The sequence below is a fragment of the Mus pahari genome, chromosome 1 (assembly GCF_900095145.1).
Source record: "Mus pahari chromosome 1, PAHARI_EIJ_v1.1, whole genome shotgun sequence".
Taxonomy (NCBI): domain Eukaryota; kingdom Metazoa; phylum Chordata; class Mammalia; order Rodentia; family Muridae; genus Mus; species Mus pahari.
This window is the reverse complement of record NC_034590.1, coordinates 7,070,082-7,087,597: the sequence shown is the minus strand read 5'-3', so window position 1 is coordinate 7,087,597 and position 17,516 is coordinate 7,070,082. Positions and strand designations below refer to the sequence as shown.

Genomic DNA, 17,516 nt, shown 5'->3' with positions numbered 1-17,516 from the left:
GCCTGCCTCTGCCTCCCGAGTGCTGGGATTAAAGNCCTGCGCCACCAGGCCCGGCTACTTTTTAATATTTTGAGACAGCATCTTGTTATATAGCCTTGGCTGGTCTAGAACTTATCGAATAGACCAGGCTGGCCTTAAAGTCATAGGAACTTGCTGGCCTCTGCCTCCCAAGTGCTGGAATTAAAGATGTACGCCACCACACCTGGCCTCCCTACCCCCAACTTCCAGTGTTGATTTCTGTGATTTAGTCAAGTGAATGGGAATGTTTGTTTCTTGGGGGTGGGGTGGGAGAAGATTGGAAGGAAGATTTCTTTTATTCTAGCAAGAAAAGTCTAGTAGTGTGTCAAGGGTGATCAAGATGAGGGAACAGACCAGGTGTGGTGGCACATAGCCTAACACATGCTGCTTGGGAGATAGATTGAGAGTGCTTAAACCCAGGGTAGGGAAGCCAGCTGGAGCAATGCAAAGAGGGCTGGTGAGATGACTCCTTGTGTTACCGTCTTTTCTACTAAGCCTAAGCCTGACCTGAGTTCACTTCCCCAGGCCCCACATTAAAGCAGAGGGTTAGAGTGCATGATGGTAGAGTTAAGGCATGGCCACAGAACAGCTGAGAGCTCACAGCTTTTACTTATCTATCTATCTATCTATCTATCTATCTATCTATCTATCTATCTATCTAATCTATCTAATCTATCTATCTATCTATCTATCTATCTATCTATCTATCTATCTATCTATCTATCTATCTATCTATCTATCTATCTATTTATGTGAAACAGGGTCTCTATCAGCCCTCGCTGTCCTGGAACTCACCGTGTAGATCAGGCTGGCCTGGAACTCATAGAGATCTGCCCGTGTCTGTCTCCTGAGTGCTGGGATTAAAGGCAATACACCTGCCTGAGAGCTCACATTATGATCTAAAAGCAGGAGACAGAGAAAACACACTGGGGATGGCCTGAGTCTTTGAAACCTCAAAAACCCTCTCCAGCAAGGCCACACCTCCTGATCCTTCCCAAATAGCTTCACCTGTTGGGGATCAAGTATTCAAACACACAAGCTTATGGGGCCTCTCTCTCTCTCTCTCTCTCTCTCTCTCTCTCTCTCTCTCTCTCTCTCTCTCTCTCGACAGGGTTTCTCTGTGTAGCCCTGGCTGTCTGGGAACTAACTCTGTAGACCAGGCTGGCCTCGAATTCAGAAATTGCCTGCCTCTGCCTCCCAAGTGCTGGGGTTAAAGGCGTGCACCACCACGCCCAGCTAATTTTTTTCTTCTTTTTCTTTTTCTTTTTCTTTTCCTTTTTCTTTTTCTTTTTCTTTTTCTTTTTTTTTCTTTTTCTTTTTCTTTTTCTTTTTCTTTTTCTTTTTCTCTTTTTCTTTCTTTCTTTCTTTCTTTCTTTCTTTCTTTCTTTCTTTCTTTCTTTCTTTCTTTCTTTTTTTATGGGGCCATTCTCATGCAAACAACCAGAGATACGGGGTAACTAAAGAGAGTAGCCTTTTGGGTCTCCTGGACACCTGGGTTAACAGTGCACAAGGCTTAGAGCCAGGCCTCCTCCTAACACTGCTGCTTAGTCCTCTGCCCCCTCCCCCAATCTGGCCTGCCCGTGTGGTCCCCTGTCCTATCCAGTATCCCCAGATCCCTGCATAGAAAGTACTGTCCTTCCAGCTCATGCTGTGAAGACTACAGAGGATCCTCTCTTACCATCCTGTGTAAAAATCACACACCTCCAGGTGTGTGGGTGGGGAGAGCTCACACATGTCAGACACATACATTGCCACTAACTTGAAACCCTAAGCCCCTAGATTTATGAGTTTACACACCAGATAGATCATGCTATGCAGCTGTGCTTTTCTGGGACTTTCCATGGAGCCCAGACTGTCCCTGGCCCTGAGATGCTCCTACTTTGGCCTGAGTTAGGCGTGTACCAACATACCTGGCCTAGATTTATTCTTTCTTTTGTTTGAAGCAAGGTCTTGTATAGCCCGTGCTGGCCTCCAGCTCATTGTGTAGCTGGCCTGTCTTCTAAGTGCTGGAACTGCAGGCATGTGTCACCATGCCCAACTGTCATACAATTATTATTATTATTTTTTTAAAGATTCTTTGTAAACTTTCATTTTTACTTTTACTGATTTGTGAATATGTGTGCCTGCTTACCTGTATGTGCACTATGTGTATGCAGTGACTGAGGAGGCTAGAAGAACTGGAACTGGAGTTTCTGTGCCTGTGAGAGACCATCTGTGTTCTAGGAAGTGTTCTAAACACTATGCCATCTCCTCAGCCCTGGGTCTTTTCTGTTTTGATGATTTATATGTATGGGTGTTTTGCCTGCATGTATGTAGGTATGTGCACTACTTGCATGCCTGGTCCCCCCAGAGGTTAAAAGAGGGCATTGGGCCCTCTGAAACTGGAATTGTGAACTAAGTGGGTGCTGGGGATTGAACCCAGGTCCTCTGCAAGAACAGCCAGCAGTTTTAACCACTGAACCACCTCTCCAGTCCCTCAGTTTAGTCTTAATGAGCCTTACTTTTCTCCACAGCATTTATTTCCATCCAACATTGCCACCATCATCATTACTGTTGTTTTTTGGTGGTGGTGGTTTGGGACAGCATCTCCATATAGACCCTGGGCTAGCCTTCAACATGCTGTGTAGCCCAGGCTGGCCTGGAACTTTGAGCTATCTTCTTGCCTAGGTCTCTTGATTACTGGGGTCACAGGTATGCATCATCTGACATTGTGTAACTTGTGCTGTGTGACCCTTCTCTGGAATACTCAGCTCTTGGTGCTGGGGATTTTTCTGCACTGCAATTTTGGCAGGCAGGCAGGCAGGCAGGCAGGCAGGCAGGCAGGCAGTAGGCTGTCGATGTCTCTGGAATGGCCTAGGGAACATGGGAATCTTATACAGATGGGGAAGGGCACCTGTCAAGGGAGGTGATGCCTTTGAGTGTACCTGTGTGGTGTGCGTAGTTATTTTGAAGAGTAGGATTTGGTTCAAAGGCAGCAGGAAGGTTGTCTCAGTCGGAGGTGGAGTGGCATGGAGTGCCATTTCTAGGTCTAGTGCTGATGTCATTCATAGCTGATGGCGGATGTCAGGCAGGCTCTGCCTGTGCTCTGTGAAACTCTTGGGATGCTCAGGCAGCAGTAGCTGACCCCGAGTGCTGTCTGTATATGCTGGCTTTCTAGTCACTGGCCAGCTCCCTGGCTGAAACCACTCAAGGAGGAAATGACTTTGACTTTGTACTGTGTAACATGACAAGGAACGCATGCTGGCTGGTGATGCCCTGTTGGTAATGGCAGGGGCATGAGGGCAGGGTCTCATGTCTCAGTGGATTAGAAAGAGGAACGTTTGCACCAAAAAGCGGAGTTGAACTGCCGCCTCCAAGACCTGCCCCTAGTAGCCTGTACCTGCAGCCAGGCACCATGTCCCTATGTTTCCATTACTTTTCAAAAGAGTGACACCAGCCAGGTGCTTAGAACATGAGCCAGTGGGGATCTTGCACATTTGACTTAGAGCAGCACCCCTGTAGCTGAATGTTAGTTGTTAGGGACCTGGTGACACAGGCCCTGGGAGGTCAGTTTGGGAGGATAAGGCAGGTGGACACTTGACTAGGAGCCTGGCAGTCCACCCAACTCCATAGTGCATAGTACCAGCCACTGCTCCTCTGCTCCTCCCTCACAGGCATTTGTATCAAGTGTGGCCTCGGCATCTACGGAGCGAGGCAGGCGTGCCAGGCGATGGGGAGCCTGTATCACACCGACTGCTTCATCTGTGACTCCTGCGGTAGGTAACACCCACCCATCTCCTCTGCCTCTGTCACTCCCTTGCACCCAAGCCTCAGCCAGAGGAAACTCTCAGCTCTGGGGCAGAGGAGGCTGCCACCGTCACACATTTTCCCTGTGTACATGGTTTGTGGCCCCTTGGTTTCTGGGCCTGGCATATGTGGGAGGCCTGGGCCTGAGGAAGGAGCCTTTGCTGGCTGTCAGAAAGGCTCCTCTCCGGTCCTTGGCCATGGTGCTTCTGTCCACACAGGGTACTGCTCTGCCTGGGGGGGGGGCGATGGGGGTGTGGGATGAGGGAACTTGAATCTGTCTGCACATGGGGCTAATGTTTTTAAATGTTTGTTTGTTTGTTTTTGTTTTGTTTTTTAGATTTGCTTATGTGCATGAGTGTGCACCATGTATGCCTGTTGGATCCACTGGATCTGGGGTTGTGAATGGGTGTGTCATCATGTGGGTGTTCAAAATGAAGCTCTTACCTTTGTAAGAGCAGCAAATGCTCTTAACTACTAAGCCATCTTCAGTCCCTGCATGGGATATTTTGGTATATATATTTATCACAGTATGTCTTAGGGTTTCTATTGCTGAGATGCAACACCATGACCAAAAGGCAGGTAGGGAAGAAATGGGTTTATTTGGCTTACACTTCTATATTGTTGTTCATCATTGAAGGAAGTCAGGACAGGAACTCAAACAGGGCAGGAACCTGGAGGCAGGAGCTAATGCAGAGGCCATGGAGGGTGCTGCTTACTGGCTTGCTCCTCATAGCTTGCTCAGTATACCTTCTTATAGAACCCAGAACCACCAGGCCAGGGGTGGCACCACCCATAATGGATTGGGACCTTCCCTGGTGCTCACTAATTGAGAAAATGCTTTACAGATTGTCTCATGGAAGCATTTCCTTAACTCTAGCTTGTGTCATGTTGACACAGAACCAGCCAGTACCCAGTATAGTGCCTAGTATTGAGTCAGAGTAAAGCTGCTTTTGGGAGAGTGTGAAGACATGAAGACAGCTGCTCATGCCTGTGATACAGGCAGTCGGGAGGCTGAGGTAGAAGCAGGGTTCAAGGCCAGCTTAGGTGACATAGAAAGACCATTTCTTAGAAAGCAACAGCAGACCCACCCCTCTGCATTGAAGGTGCACTACCATTGCTCCAGGGCTCTGTTTAGACCAGTCTACTTTGTTTACTGTGAGGTGAAAAATCCCTCTTAGGCCTCACATTTCACTGTCCTTCGGTTAAGTCAGTAATCCACATTTATCTTATTCCCACTGCATAAATGTTGTCCACAGCAGAATCAAGTGCATAATGGTTAGATCTATTAAAAAATATTTTTTTTTTATTAACGATTTTCTTTAAAATAAAGGGGAGGAAGGGTAGGGCAGATGTCTCATCAGTGAAGTGTTTACTGCCCAAGGAAGAGAATCTGATTTGAGCCCCAGCATCCATGTAAAAAAAGCTGTGGTAACTGTGATTCCCAGGGCTAGGGAGCCAGAGACAGAAGAATCCCAGGGACTTGCTGGCTAGCTTGTCTGCCGAGTTGATGATCTCCAGTGTCGGGGAGAGAAGCCTGTCCAAAAGAGTCACGTGGGGAACAATCAAGACAGACAGACAGTGTTACCTCTGGCTCTCACGAGCACATGCACACATACACAGTTTTTTTTTTTTTAAAGATTTATTTTATGTGAGTATACTGTGGCTGTCTTCAGACACTAGAAAGGCATCCAGGCCCATTACAGATGGTTGTGAGCCACCATGTGGTTGCTGGAAATTGAACTCAGGACCTCTGGAAGAGCAGCAGTCAGTGCTCTTAACTGCTGAGCCATCTCTCCAGCCCTACTTTTTTTTTTTTTTTTTTTCAATCTCCATTATTTTGCCTTATTCAACTATAATCTCAGAATATTTCTTTCTCCTTCAATGTGGCCTTAAATCAGGCTTTCTGCTGAGCAGCCACTAGGAGCCACTGGTTAGCTGGAGCTGTGCTCTCTAGACTTGTATGGAAAACTAATTGCCATCTGGTACACAGCCTCTGGGCTGAATGCAGTCACCATTCCTGGAAGCTTTTAACTCCTGAGACAAGTCTAGACTGAGGTAGGACTGTCCTCAGGCTGTCATCAGCCCTTAGGGCAGCTGTTCTCAGGGTAGTGATTTTTCTTTAATCTGTGTCAGCGGTGTACAGTGACTGCCAGACAGAACTGCACTGTGAATAGTGCACAGCCTGTCTCTCCCTGTAATTGATAATAGACACTAGATGGCTGTGAACTCTCCTGTAGAGATCCTGATCCTCATGTTTCCATTTCTCTTGAGTAAACTACAAGGAGTAGGCTTTTCTGGTCACAGAGTATGCATATGTTTAGCTGCCGGATTGTCTTCCCAAGGAACTGTTCCATTCACTGACAGTTGCCTTAGAAACCTGAGTCACACTGTTCTGTACACCTGACAGTAACTGGTGCTGATGCCTTTCTAAGGGACAGTTCTGTGGGTAGGATCTCATCATGGGTCTAATATGCAGCTTCCAGTGAGCATCTTATTGTTTACTTTTTTGGCCATTAATACATCTTCTTTTTAAAAAAAAACTTACATTTTTATTATGTATGCATGCATGCCCATGCGCTTGCATGTATGTCAGGAGATGGAACAAAACTTGCAGGAATCAGTTCTCTCCTCCCTCATGTGGTTCCAGGGATCAAACTCAGGTTGCCAGCCGTGGCAGCAAGCATTTTTGTTGCTGAGACATTTTGCCAGCCCAATATGTATTTTCTGGGGGAAATCTGTTCAAAACTTTTGTCTATTTTTATAGAACTGGGAATTACTTGCCTTTTTCTTTGGGGTTTTATTTTTAATTATTGTGTGTTTGAGCATGTTTCGAGTGTGGACTATGCATTTGTGTGCCCAGATGCCCAAGGAGGCCAAAGGTGTTGGATCCTCTGGAGCTGGAGTTACAGGTGACTGGGAACCATCCATCCCTTGTGGATGCTGGAAACTGAACTCAGGTTTTCTGCAAGACTATTACATGCTCTTAGCCACCGAGCCATCTTTGAAGCCATGTTTTGAGTGTTTTGTTTTGAGTTATGGTCTCTATAATTACCTAGGTAGCTCTGGCTGCCCTGGAACTTGTGTAGACCAGGCTGGCCTCAAACTCAGAGACCGTCTTGCCTCTGCCTCCTAGTTATTTGCCTTTTAATTACTGAGTTGTAGAAGTTTACTGACAAACATTAAGGTTCAAGTTATTTGACAGATTTGAATTTTCAGAGTAATTTCTTTTAGCATGATTTAAAAACCGTTTTAGTGATTCTTTTGTTAAGAAATGTTAAATTTTAACTAAGACCAGTTCATTGGCTTTTGTGTGATGGAATTATAGGTGTGAGCAATCACAGTCAGTTTAGGCTGTGTTTATGTTTAGGTTGGTAACAGTTTCATGTTAGAGTTGTATATGTACAGAGGTCCACCCCAGGTAGTGTTGCTTAGGAACCTTTTTTTAAAGATTTATTTTATATATGTGAGTACACTGTCGATTTCTTCAGACAGACCAGAAGAGGGCATCAGATCCCATTACAGATGGTTATGAGCCACCATGTGGTTGCTGGGAATTGAACTCAGGACCTTTGGAAGAGCAGTCAGTGCTCTTAACCTCTGAGCCATCTCTCTCACACCCCAACCCCCTTTTTGAGGTGGGGTCTCTTGCTGGGACCTGAGGCTTGCCAGTTAGGCCAGTGTTCCTGGTCAGCAAGCTGTAGGTATTTCTGTTTCTACCTCCTAAATGCTGGGATTACAATGGTATGCCCTCATACTTGGCTTTTTATGTAGACGCTGGGGATTGAACTCGGCCACAGGTATGTTCGAGTACTTCACTGACTGAGCCACCTCCCCAGCCCTCTTTATCACCTTTTTAAAAATCAATTTCTACAAAAACTAAAAGATGCCGAGATTGGGTAGCATGTGAAAGTGAACACAGCAGTTGTGAGCTCAGAAGGGTCCAGAATTTTACCCTGCAGCACACTGGCAGGTGAGCCCTCATTCTTCATGATGCTGGCAGAAGACACATACTTCTGGTTCAGAGTCTTCACCTGTGCTTCCTGTTCTGCCTCACCCTTGACTCTCATGGGATGGGATGCATTCCTGGTGGATGCTGCATACTCTGTCTATAAGGCAAGCCTTAGAAACCTCAAGTTTAGCAATTATAATTAAAAATAGTTTTTTGAGGAGGGATCATAGTGCTGGCCAGCATGACCTCAGACTTCTTGGTTTAAGCAGGCCTCTGCCTCAGCTTCTGGAGAAACTGGGACTCCAGCAAGCCCTACCACACAGAGCTCGAGGAACCCCAACGTTTTACAATAGGCTGTCAGCAAATCTTGACCCAGTGGCATAGCTCATCTTTGTAATGCTGGACAGCAAACAAGGTCACACTCTCCCCAATTGAGACTCTGTCTCCTGAGGAGTTTACTCTGCAAACATTCTTGGAAAAGAGAAACCAGGTTAAGAGCTGCCAGCTTTGCTTACCAGATGTGCAAAATGAGCTGGGAAATTGGCTTTCCGCCAAGGTATCTGTACCTGCATCTCAGATTTCTCTGAACCAAGTGTGGTTTTATAGCATGCAGCATACGCACATTTTCCTACGTTTATCCCTCAGTATTGCTTTCTATTTTCATGCTGCTACCAGCATAGCCTCTCCTTGTGCTTATTGTCACCAAAGGCCAGGAGAGAGTATCAGATCCCCTGCAGCTGGAATTACAGCCAGTTATGGGCCACCTAATGAGAGTGCTGGGGACCTAATTTGAGTCCTCTGTAAGAGCAGTGTCCAATCTTAAGTTGACATCTTCTCCAGCCTCATAAATGCAGTTTTAAAAATTGTAGCTTTATTTTCCCAGTATTGTTGACAGAATAAAAATATGTTTGGGAGCCTGGTGGTGGTGGCAGCAGCGGCAGTGGTGGCGGCGACAATGGTGCATGCCTTTAATCCCAACACTCAGAAGGCAGAGGCAGGCGATCTCTGTAAGTTCAGGGCCAGCCTGGTCTACAGAGTGAGTTCCAGGACAGCCAGGGCTACACAGAGAAACTGTGTCTTGAAAAACAAACAGACACCCAAACAAAAAAATCATTTGGTTTTCGTATGCTGGCCTTCAATCCCATCCTACAATTACAATAAATGTAATAGGGTTACTTGGTTACTACTGGTGTTCTGCATAACACAATCATGATTGTTTATAGCTAACCATGTGGTAATATGTCTGTGATTACAGATAACTTTACTTCTCTCTCTTTTCTCTCACCACTAATTCCACAACTCTCATTATTATACACTTGACTAGAACTAGCACAAGACCGAATATTTTGACCTGTTTTGTGGTACTAGAAATCTAACCCAGAGCCACAGCCCAGTCCCTCACTGGGGGATTCTAGGCAGGGGCTCTACCACTGAGCCACACCCTGATCCCCTAACTGGGGGATTCTAGGCAGGGAATTTAGCACTGAGCCATGTGGTAGCCTACGTGTGCCCCCATCTCTGGGTTTTATGCAACGGGGTGTTCCAGTACATCTCAAGCTGGCCATGAACTTTTACTGATTCCTCTTAAGATCTGAAATTGCAGGTGTGGGCTACCATACTCTGCTCCAAAACTGTTTTAAGAAGAAAACTACTTAATATCTTACCAAAGTACTTGATGGGGCTGCATAGTTTTCACAAGCACCCTCACCAGGTTGTAGTTCCTTCTCCTTGCTAGTAGCTCCTGGCACCTCCGGGTAGATGGGAATGCCAGGTGAGCAGTAGAGAGGTAAAGGGACAAGTGGTAGAGGTGGGGGAGGGGACCTTCCTCTATTTGCTGTATCCCAACAGTTTTGTTAACTCTTCTAGTTTCTTCTGAAATACTTGTTTCTGTTTAAGAGGGGGTGTCTTATAGGCCAGGCTATCGTACAGCGTGGCTTTGTAGCCAAGAGTGTTGTTGAACTTCAGGTTCCTCCTGCCCCCATATCCCAAGTGCTGAGAGTATAGGCATGTACCTCTACATCCAACTTTATTATCTGGGTTTTTCAAGGCAGATCCTAGGCTGTAGCGTAGGCTGTCCTCAGACTTCTGGGTCCTACTGTGAGCTTTGGGATGCTGGTTCACAAGTGTGAGCCATCATTGTGGTTTGGAATGTTTATAACAGCAGCATAGCACTACAGAGGTGTTTAGAGACCTTCCCTTTCACGCTGGTCAGAGATGAGTACTGAGATCCAAGCTGGGCTTTGTCCCTGGTTGCAGCATTTCACTCTTTACCTTCCAGGGAGACGGCTCCGTGGGAAGGCCTTCTATAACGTGGGTGAGAAAGTGTACTGCCAGGAGGACTTCCTGGTGAGTCTCCACTGTGCCAAGCTGGGTGGGAGCAGGGCGGGAACCTCCTTCGGACTCACATGCAGACCTGAGGCCATCGACAGTGAGTGCCCCTTTGTCACGTGACGTCCTGGATCCTGTGTCCCCTCTCAGTACTCCGGGTTCCAGCAAACAGCTGACAAGTGTAGCGTGTGTGGACACCTCATCATGGAGATGGTGAGAACCTCTCTAGTCTCCTGGAGTCCCCTACCCTTTTCCTGTTCCAGACCCAGTAGGGCCCTGAGCCATAGCCTCTTGGGGGCAGTGCTGAGTGTCCCACCTGCACTGACCTTTTGATGTCTCCCCAGATTCTGCAGGCCCTTGGCAAGTCCTACCACCCGGGCTGCTTCCGCTGCTCAGTGTGCAACGAGTGCTTGGATGGGGTTCCCTTTACTGTGGATGTGGAGAACAACATTTACTGTGTTAGAGATTATCATACGTGAGTTTCCCCTGCTGGAGCAGTGTGGCCCACAGCATGGCCCTCCCTTCCTCTCTGGTTCTTTTTGTTTTTGTTTTTAAGATTTATTTATTTATTTTATGTATATGAGTACATTGTAGCTGTGCAGATGGTTGTGAGCCTTTATGTGGTTGTTGGAAAGTGAATTTTAGAACTTCTGCCCAACTCTGTCAACTCTAACCCCTCTCACTCAGTCCCTGCTTGCTCTGGCCCAAAGATTTATTTATTATTATTAATAAGTACAGTGTTGCTCTAGTTTTGGTGACAGAAGGGAGATGGGACTCCTTACATCTTGGTAGTGCAGAAAGAAGAGATATTAGGAAGGTACCTGGACTGAGCTGTAACCATTGAGCTCCTTCCCCTAGTGATTCACCTTCACTAGCCAAGCCTGCCTCCAAAAGGCCTCCCCAAATAGCATCATCTGCTGGGAGCACATATTCCAACATGAGCCTGAGCGTGGTTCACATCAAACTAGAAGGGCAGGACAGGGGCATTTGTGCTTTCTCATCCTTCTTCTGGGTAGTCTGGCCACCAGCCCCCCTGCCTTTGTCCCCTGCCTTTGCCTCTTCTTCCTAGTGAGCTCACCTGATTGTCTGGCCTTTTGCTTCTAAAGAGAGAAGGGCCCTAGTGTCACGTGAGCAGCCAAACTGTTTGTATGCTGTGGCTCTGGGCTCCCGGCTGGCAGCTCTGGGCCTGTGCTGCTGCTGAGTTTGGGGTTTGATGCTGCCAGCATTTGTAGTTAGTACTCGAGGTAGAGCAGAGGTCTACCTTAGAGATGGCTTCAGTCTGGATATGAGGGGCCAGAGTATACACAGGAGATGTCTAGAGATCCTGAAGCCATTCTGGAGGAGGCAAATAGGACCTGTATCAGCTGTTTGCACCAAGAAGGCAGAAGCTGCACCAGCCCGTGTCCACACAGCAGGGTGGGTGGGGCAATACCCTTGTCTCTACTCACTCACCTTCTCACATGTCCATTTTCCTCTATTCTTACAGGGTGTTTGCACCAAAATGTGCCTCCTGTGCCCGCCCCATCCTCCCTGCACAGGTAGGAACACTTCATCTGGAAGCAGCAGGTGCCTGACTTCGAGGCTCTGTGTATTCTAGCCTGTTTGGCCTCAGATCCTGGGCCACAGTAGGAGGAGTGGTTGAAGGTGACCATGTCTTACACATTCCTCAGGGCTGAGGAGTATGTAGGCCGTTTGGGCAGGGTGTGGGACAGGTGTGCCCTGGGTGAATTAAGGAAGCAGCTGCCTGCTTCTAGCTTGTCCCACTGCCGTATTCCATTACCTGTAATAGGGAAAGGGCTGCTTGCCTGGCTAGTTTGGTCCTGCAGTGGATGTTGCGTGGCATAGGGCCAGCAGAACAGATGAGAGGCCTTGGCCTATGTACTTCTTAATTTTGGGTCCTTCTGCATGAACTATATGTGTTCAAGTCAGCTTCCTGAGGAAACAGGGCTGGTAGTGGGAGTCCCTGGCTCTAAAGAAGTGAAGATAAGGGGAGCTGGAGAGATGGCTCAGCGGTTAAGAGCACTGACTGCTCTTCTAGAGGTCCTGAGTTCAATTCCCAGCAACCACATGGTGGCTCACAACCATCTGTAGTGGAATCTCATGCCCTCTTCTCATGTGTCTGAAGACAGCTGCAGTATACAAATGTACATACAATAAATAAATAATTCTTAAAAAAAAAGAAGTGAAGATAGTGTGTGAGCCAGTGCCCATGTGACTTTCTTATTGTCACATGCCGGGTCGGGGAAGATGCCCAGTGCACATGAATATTCATTCTTGGACATCTGCCAGCGTACCGTGTCTACCGACAGTGGCACATTGTAGAGAGGTGTGTCTTAATGGACAGATCATAGTGCTCCAGGTCCAGGAAGAACATCTGTGAACCCTGCCTTTTTCTCCAGGGCTGTGAGACAACCATTCGTGTGGTGTCCATGGACAGAGACTACCATGTGGAGTGTTACCACTGTGAGGTAAGCCCCAGGCTCCCAAACCCAGGTACCACAGCCTGTCCTACACACTGTTGCCCATTTCACTCTGGGTGTCCATGGACCCTCTCTTGTGGCTTCTGTTCCAAACCTGCCCAGCAAGCTTTTCCTTTCTTGTGGACACATGCTCTGCCTGTACCCATTTTTCTTTCAGATAGTCACAGTTTTAGTAGGTGGGATTATTTAGGAGAATGGATGGGAAAATAGACTTGACAGTGTCCACATGAGGCAATGTGTGCTGTTGGAGGGGGTTGTCAGAACCTTGGAAAATCAGTTTTCTTGGAGGAGGTAACACCCAGGCTAAGATTTGAACAGGGAATAAGAATTAGCAGATTGAGGTAGTGAAAAGTTAGTGTGTGTGTGTGTGTGTGTGTGTGTGTGTGTGTGTGTGTATGTGAGAGAGAGAGAGATTTTATGTTGCTGGTGAAACTGCCAGAGGTTGGAATAGAGGCCATGGAGGCTGCAGAGTCCCGACTTCCCTAGGGCAGCAGCGGGACAAAAGACAGCAAGATTCTACTGGAATTTTTGTTTTGTTTTTGACACAGAAACTCTATATAACCTAAGCTGGCTCAGAACTTGGTTGAGTAGCTCAGGCTGGCCCAAAACTTGTCTCTAGTTTTTCAAGACAGGATTTCACTGTGTAGCTCTGGCTGCCCTAGAACTTGATTTCTAGCTCAGGCCGGCCTCAAACTGGGAGATCTACCTGCCTCTGCCTCCTGAGTGCCGGGGTTAAAGGTGCCCAGCCCTAGAACTTGTACTCTTAACTGAGTGCTGGGTTTACAGGAGTGTGCCTCCATACCCAGCTTGCCAATAATCCCACCATTCAAGATGCTAAGACTGTAATATTGCAAGTTCTAAGCTAGGTAGGCTACATATCAACCCTGGCTTACCAAACAAAATTACATGTAATTATGGAAGAGGTGGAGTTACAGGGAGGCACCCATGAGGAAGCAGGTTGAGTCGAGGACTTTGGTAGGAGACTGGGTATGGCAGTATAGGAGATGAAATGTGTCCATCAAATTCTTCAGAAGACGACATGCTGTCAGTACCTGTTACTGTAACAGACCCCGAAGTCACCAACTTAACAAGTGAACGTTCATTTAGCTCAGTTTTAGGGTTTATCCCATCATGGTGGATTGGCTACCTTGATCTGGCCCTATGGTGCACCAAAGCTGCTTACCTCATAACTGGAATGAAAAAGAGTAAGGCAGAGAGGGGCTGGAGAGACCTTTGAGATGGCTCAGCAGGAAAGGACATCTGTCTTAGTTAGGGTTTATTGCTGTAAGAGGACACCACGACCAAGGCAACTCTTCTAAAGGCAAATATTTAACTGAGTGGAGCCTGAGCACAGGAGGCCTCAAAGCCCACCTACACAGTGACACACTTCCTCCAACAGGGCCACATCTCCCCCATAGCCAAGCTTTCAAACATATGAGTCTATGGGATGCTAAACCTATTCAGATCACCACATCGTACTCCCTGGCCTCCACAGGCTTGTAGCCATAATATAATGCAGAATGCATTTTGTTCAACTTCATAATTTACCAGAGTCTCAAAAGTGTTTAAAAGTCCAAAGTTTCTTCTGATATTCATATAATCTTTTATCTGTTAATGCTCTATAAAGTCAAAACCAAAAATACAAAAGCAGATAATTCCAATATCACAAGATATACATTAGCATTCCAAAATACAACAGGAAATACTAGACCAACCAGCTGGATCTCCATGTATGATGTCCAACTCCTTTCATCTTTGTTGACTGCAACACAATTCTTTCTTTTGAGCTGGTTCCACTCCCTGTTAGCAGCTTTCCTCAGATACCATGGCTCTGGCAGCTCTAACATCTTGGGGTCTCCAAGGCAACTTCAACTTGACAACTTCTTGTCCCAGTGTTTGGGATCCACACGTGATCAGGGCTCTAATGCAGCACTCTCTGTTCTGGATGACCTCACGTCACTGCTGCTGCTTGCTGTTCTTGGTAGTCTGCACGTGGTTCTGGGGTCTCCCGTACACTGGGGTCTTCCCCTGAAACTAGGCTGCACTTTCACCAGTAGCTTCTCATAGGCTCTCTTCATAGTGCCAAACCTCAGCTTCTTTGCATGACCCCTTCAGTCCTGGGCCGGAGGCTTCACCAATTGACCAAGCCTGCTCAGTCAGTCAACAGGGTCTCGAGGGAGGGAGTGAGGATGAAAGAAAAAAGACAGTCAGACCACACAATAGCATGACTCCAGCAAGCACTGAAGCAAGTTCATTTTTTTTTCCCAAGGTGCTTTTATACCATTCATGTAAAAAATAGGGTCAGTTCTTAGTCTAGGAACCAACAAGGCATAAAAGTCCGGTGATCACTGTATCTAGGGACTTATCAAGATGATCAAGACATTTCTCAACTGTATTTTTCTTGAGCCTACTTTCTTGTCCTAGCCCTGTATCTAGGGACTTACCAAGATGATCAAGACATTCCTCAACTGTATTTTTCTTGAGCCTACTTTCTTGTCCTAGCCCAATGTAAATATTCTCACCAGTTTCCTAAAAGCAGCACAAAAAGCTCTCCACAACCAATGACCTTCCCTGGCCTCTCACAGTGCCAAGCCTCAGCTGCTGTCTATGACTCCTTTTTGCCTCTTGCCTTCAAAACCAGTACCAGCTGGGTGATTCTTACACATCACCACATCCAGGTACAGCATGAGGTACAATCCTGGCTATCTCTGGAACACAGCTCCTTTGTGCTCCCAGAAAATACTTGCCAGAAGTTTTCACCTCAGTGATTCTGGTCTCTTCTTAGTCATTGATAATTTCTTAGGTTCAGCTAACCCCTTCCACTCTTGACCCTAAAGCCAAAGCCATATGGCTGAAGCTGCTGAGTTCTACTGCTTGTTGGGGGTTGGAACATGGCCCCTTGTTCTATTTCATCTCATTCAGAGATCTGTATGGTGTGTTGCCTGAATGTTGGGACTAAAGGTGTATACCACCATGCTGGGACCTAGGCTTTTCTTTACTTGGAATTTGCTCTGTACCAGGCTGGCCTTGAACTGAGAGATCTGCTTGCCCCTGTCTTCCTGGAATTAAAGGTGTATTCTCCCATTTCTGGATTCTAGTTCACTCTAGATATAGCCATCACAATCCGTCCCTTGTCAGTTTGACACACAATCATATCTCCTTATGTCCAAATGAGAACAATAACCAGACATGATAGAACTGTCCCTCGTACAACTGCAAATGCATAAACAATAAGCTTAGGAGGGTGGGATTTTGCCCTGAAGGCCTTTAATCTGCCTATCTCCTTGAACACAGTATTCAGCTCCATTCTACTTCCTAGTAACCCTTAATACTTGAACCATACATTTTGTATTTTTCTTTTTCTTTTTTTAAAGATTACTTATTTCATGTATGGGCACAATTATAGCTGTCTTTAGACACACCAGAAGAGGGCATCAGATCCCACTACAGATGGTTGTGAGCCACTATGTGGTTGCTGGGAATTGAACTCAGGACCTCAGTCAGTGCTCTTAGCTGCTGAGCCATCTCTCCAGCCCTGTATTTTTCTTTTCTATTTTTGCTATATTTGATCAAAATGCTCTTTGTAAGAATAACTGACAGGACAGAGGCTGTTTTGAGATTTCCTTTCTCATTGTAATTAATCTAAATCTTTTCATTTTAGCCTTCGACACTCTTTGGACAAGGGCAAAAAGCAGCCACATTCTTCACCAAAATATCACAAGAATGATCTCTAGGCTGCATACTGAAATTCTCCACTGAAACTTTCTAAGCCAATCCTGCAGAGTTCAAATCACCCCCAGCACCATTGTCTTCCATATTCCTTCCAGGATAGCCTCACTTAAAGCATTCTACCACTTTCCATGTCCAGTGTCCCCAAATCCATATTCCTATAAACAAAAACATGGTCAGGCCTAGCACAGCAATACCCCAGTCCCTGGTTCCAGCCTCTGTTTTAGTTAGGGTTTTCATTACTGTGAAGAGATACCATGACCAAGGCAACTTTTATAAAGGCTTTTAATAACTTTTAATTGGGACTGGCTTACAGTTTCAGAGGTTCAGTTCATTATCATCCTGGGGGAAGAAAGGCAGTGTCCAGGGAGACACTGTGCTCGAGGAGCCAAGAGTTCTACATCTTGATCCAAATGTACTGGGTGGAGCCTGAGCATAGGAGCCCTCAAAGCCCACCTACACAGTGACACACTTCCTCCAACAAGGCCACATCTACTCCAATAAGGCCATACCTCCTAATAGTGCCACTTCCTGTGGCCACATATTCAAGAACATGAATGAATCTATGGGGCCACCGGAGCTAGTAAGTCTTAGGATCTGATTTCAATCCTCAGGACCCACATGTAGGAAGAGAAAACTGATTTCTACAAGTTGTCCTCTGACCTACACAGGCATGCCATGGCATACCCACACTCAGACAAATAGCACGTGCGCGAAAAAACAACAACAAAAAAAGTCAAAGTTCCCAAAGAGACCCATTGAGGATATAACCCCCAAAGACCCAAAATCTCTTCAGTGGTTCAACCACTTCCTCCATGGACAAGAGACCAAGCCTCCTTTTTCTTGTTTCTTTGGTTATTTGAAAGAGGGTCTCACTGTGTGGCCCTGCTTGTCTGTGTATCTGCACTAGGCACAGATCCTGAGTATGCTGTTCGTACTCTGTTGTTGAGCTAGATCTCCAGCCTTTGGATTATTTTGATAAGCCCAGGCTGGACTCAAACCCAGTCACCTACTTCAGTCTCCTGGGGTCACAGTCTGATAAATGTGCTGGGAATTTTGTCCTTTGAGGCATCATGCTATAAAGCAGTGGCTGGCCTGGAACTTGAATTTTTTTTTTTTTTTTTGTTCAAGACAGGTTTTCTGTGTGTAGCCCTGGCTGTCCTGGAACTCACTCTGTAGTCCAGGCTGGCCTCAAACTCAGAAATCTGCCTGCCTCTGCCTCCCAA

General features: G+C 46.5%; 1 protein-coding gene across 1 annotated transcript in view; it reads left to right on the top strand.

Moving 5' to 3' along the window:
- Wtip (WT1 interacting protein) overlaps positions 1 to 17,516 on the top strand; it is a 24,678-nt gene that overhangs the window by 5,330 nt on the left and 1,832 nt on the right. Inside the window, exons 2-7 of the mRNA XM_021207824.1 lie at positions 3,672 to 3,773; positions 10,032 to 10,099; positions 10,232 to 10,294; positions 10,426 to 10,556; positions 11,568 to 11,619; positions 12,481 to 12,549. Of these exons, the coding sequence (XP_021063483.1) occupies positions 3,672 to 3,773; positions 10,032 to 10,099; positions 10,232 to 10,294; positions 10,426 to 10,556; positions 11,568 to 11,619; positions 12,481 to 12,549 (485 nt within the window). The remainder of the gene's footprint in view (positions 1 to 3,671; positions 3,774 to 10,031; positions 10,100 to 10,231; positions 10,295 to 10,425; positions 10,557 to 11,567; positions 11,620 to 12,480; positions 12,550 to 17,516) is intronic.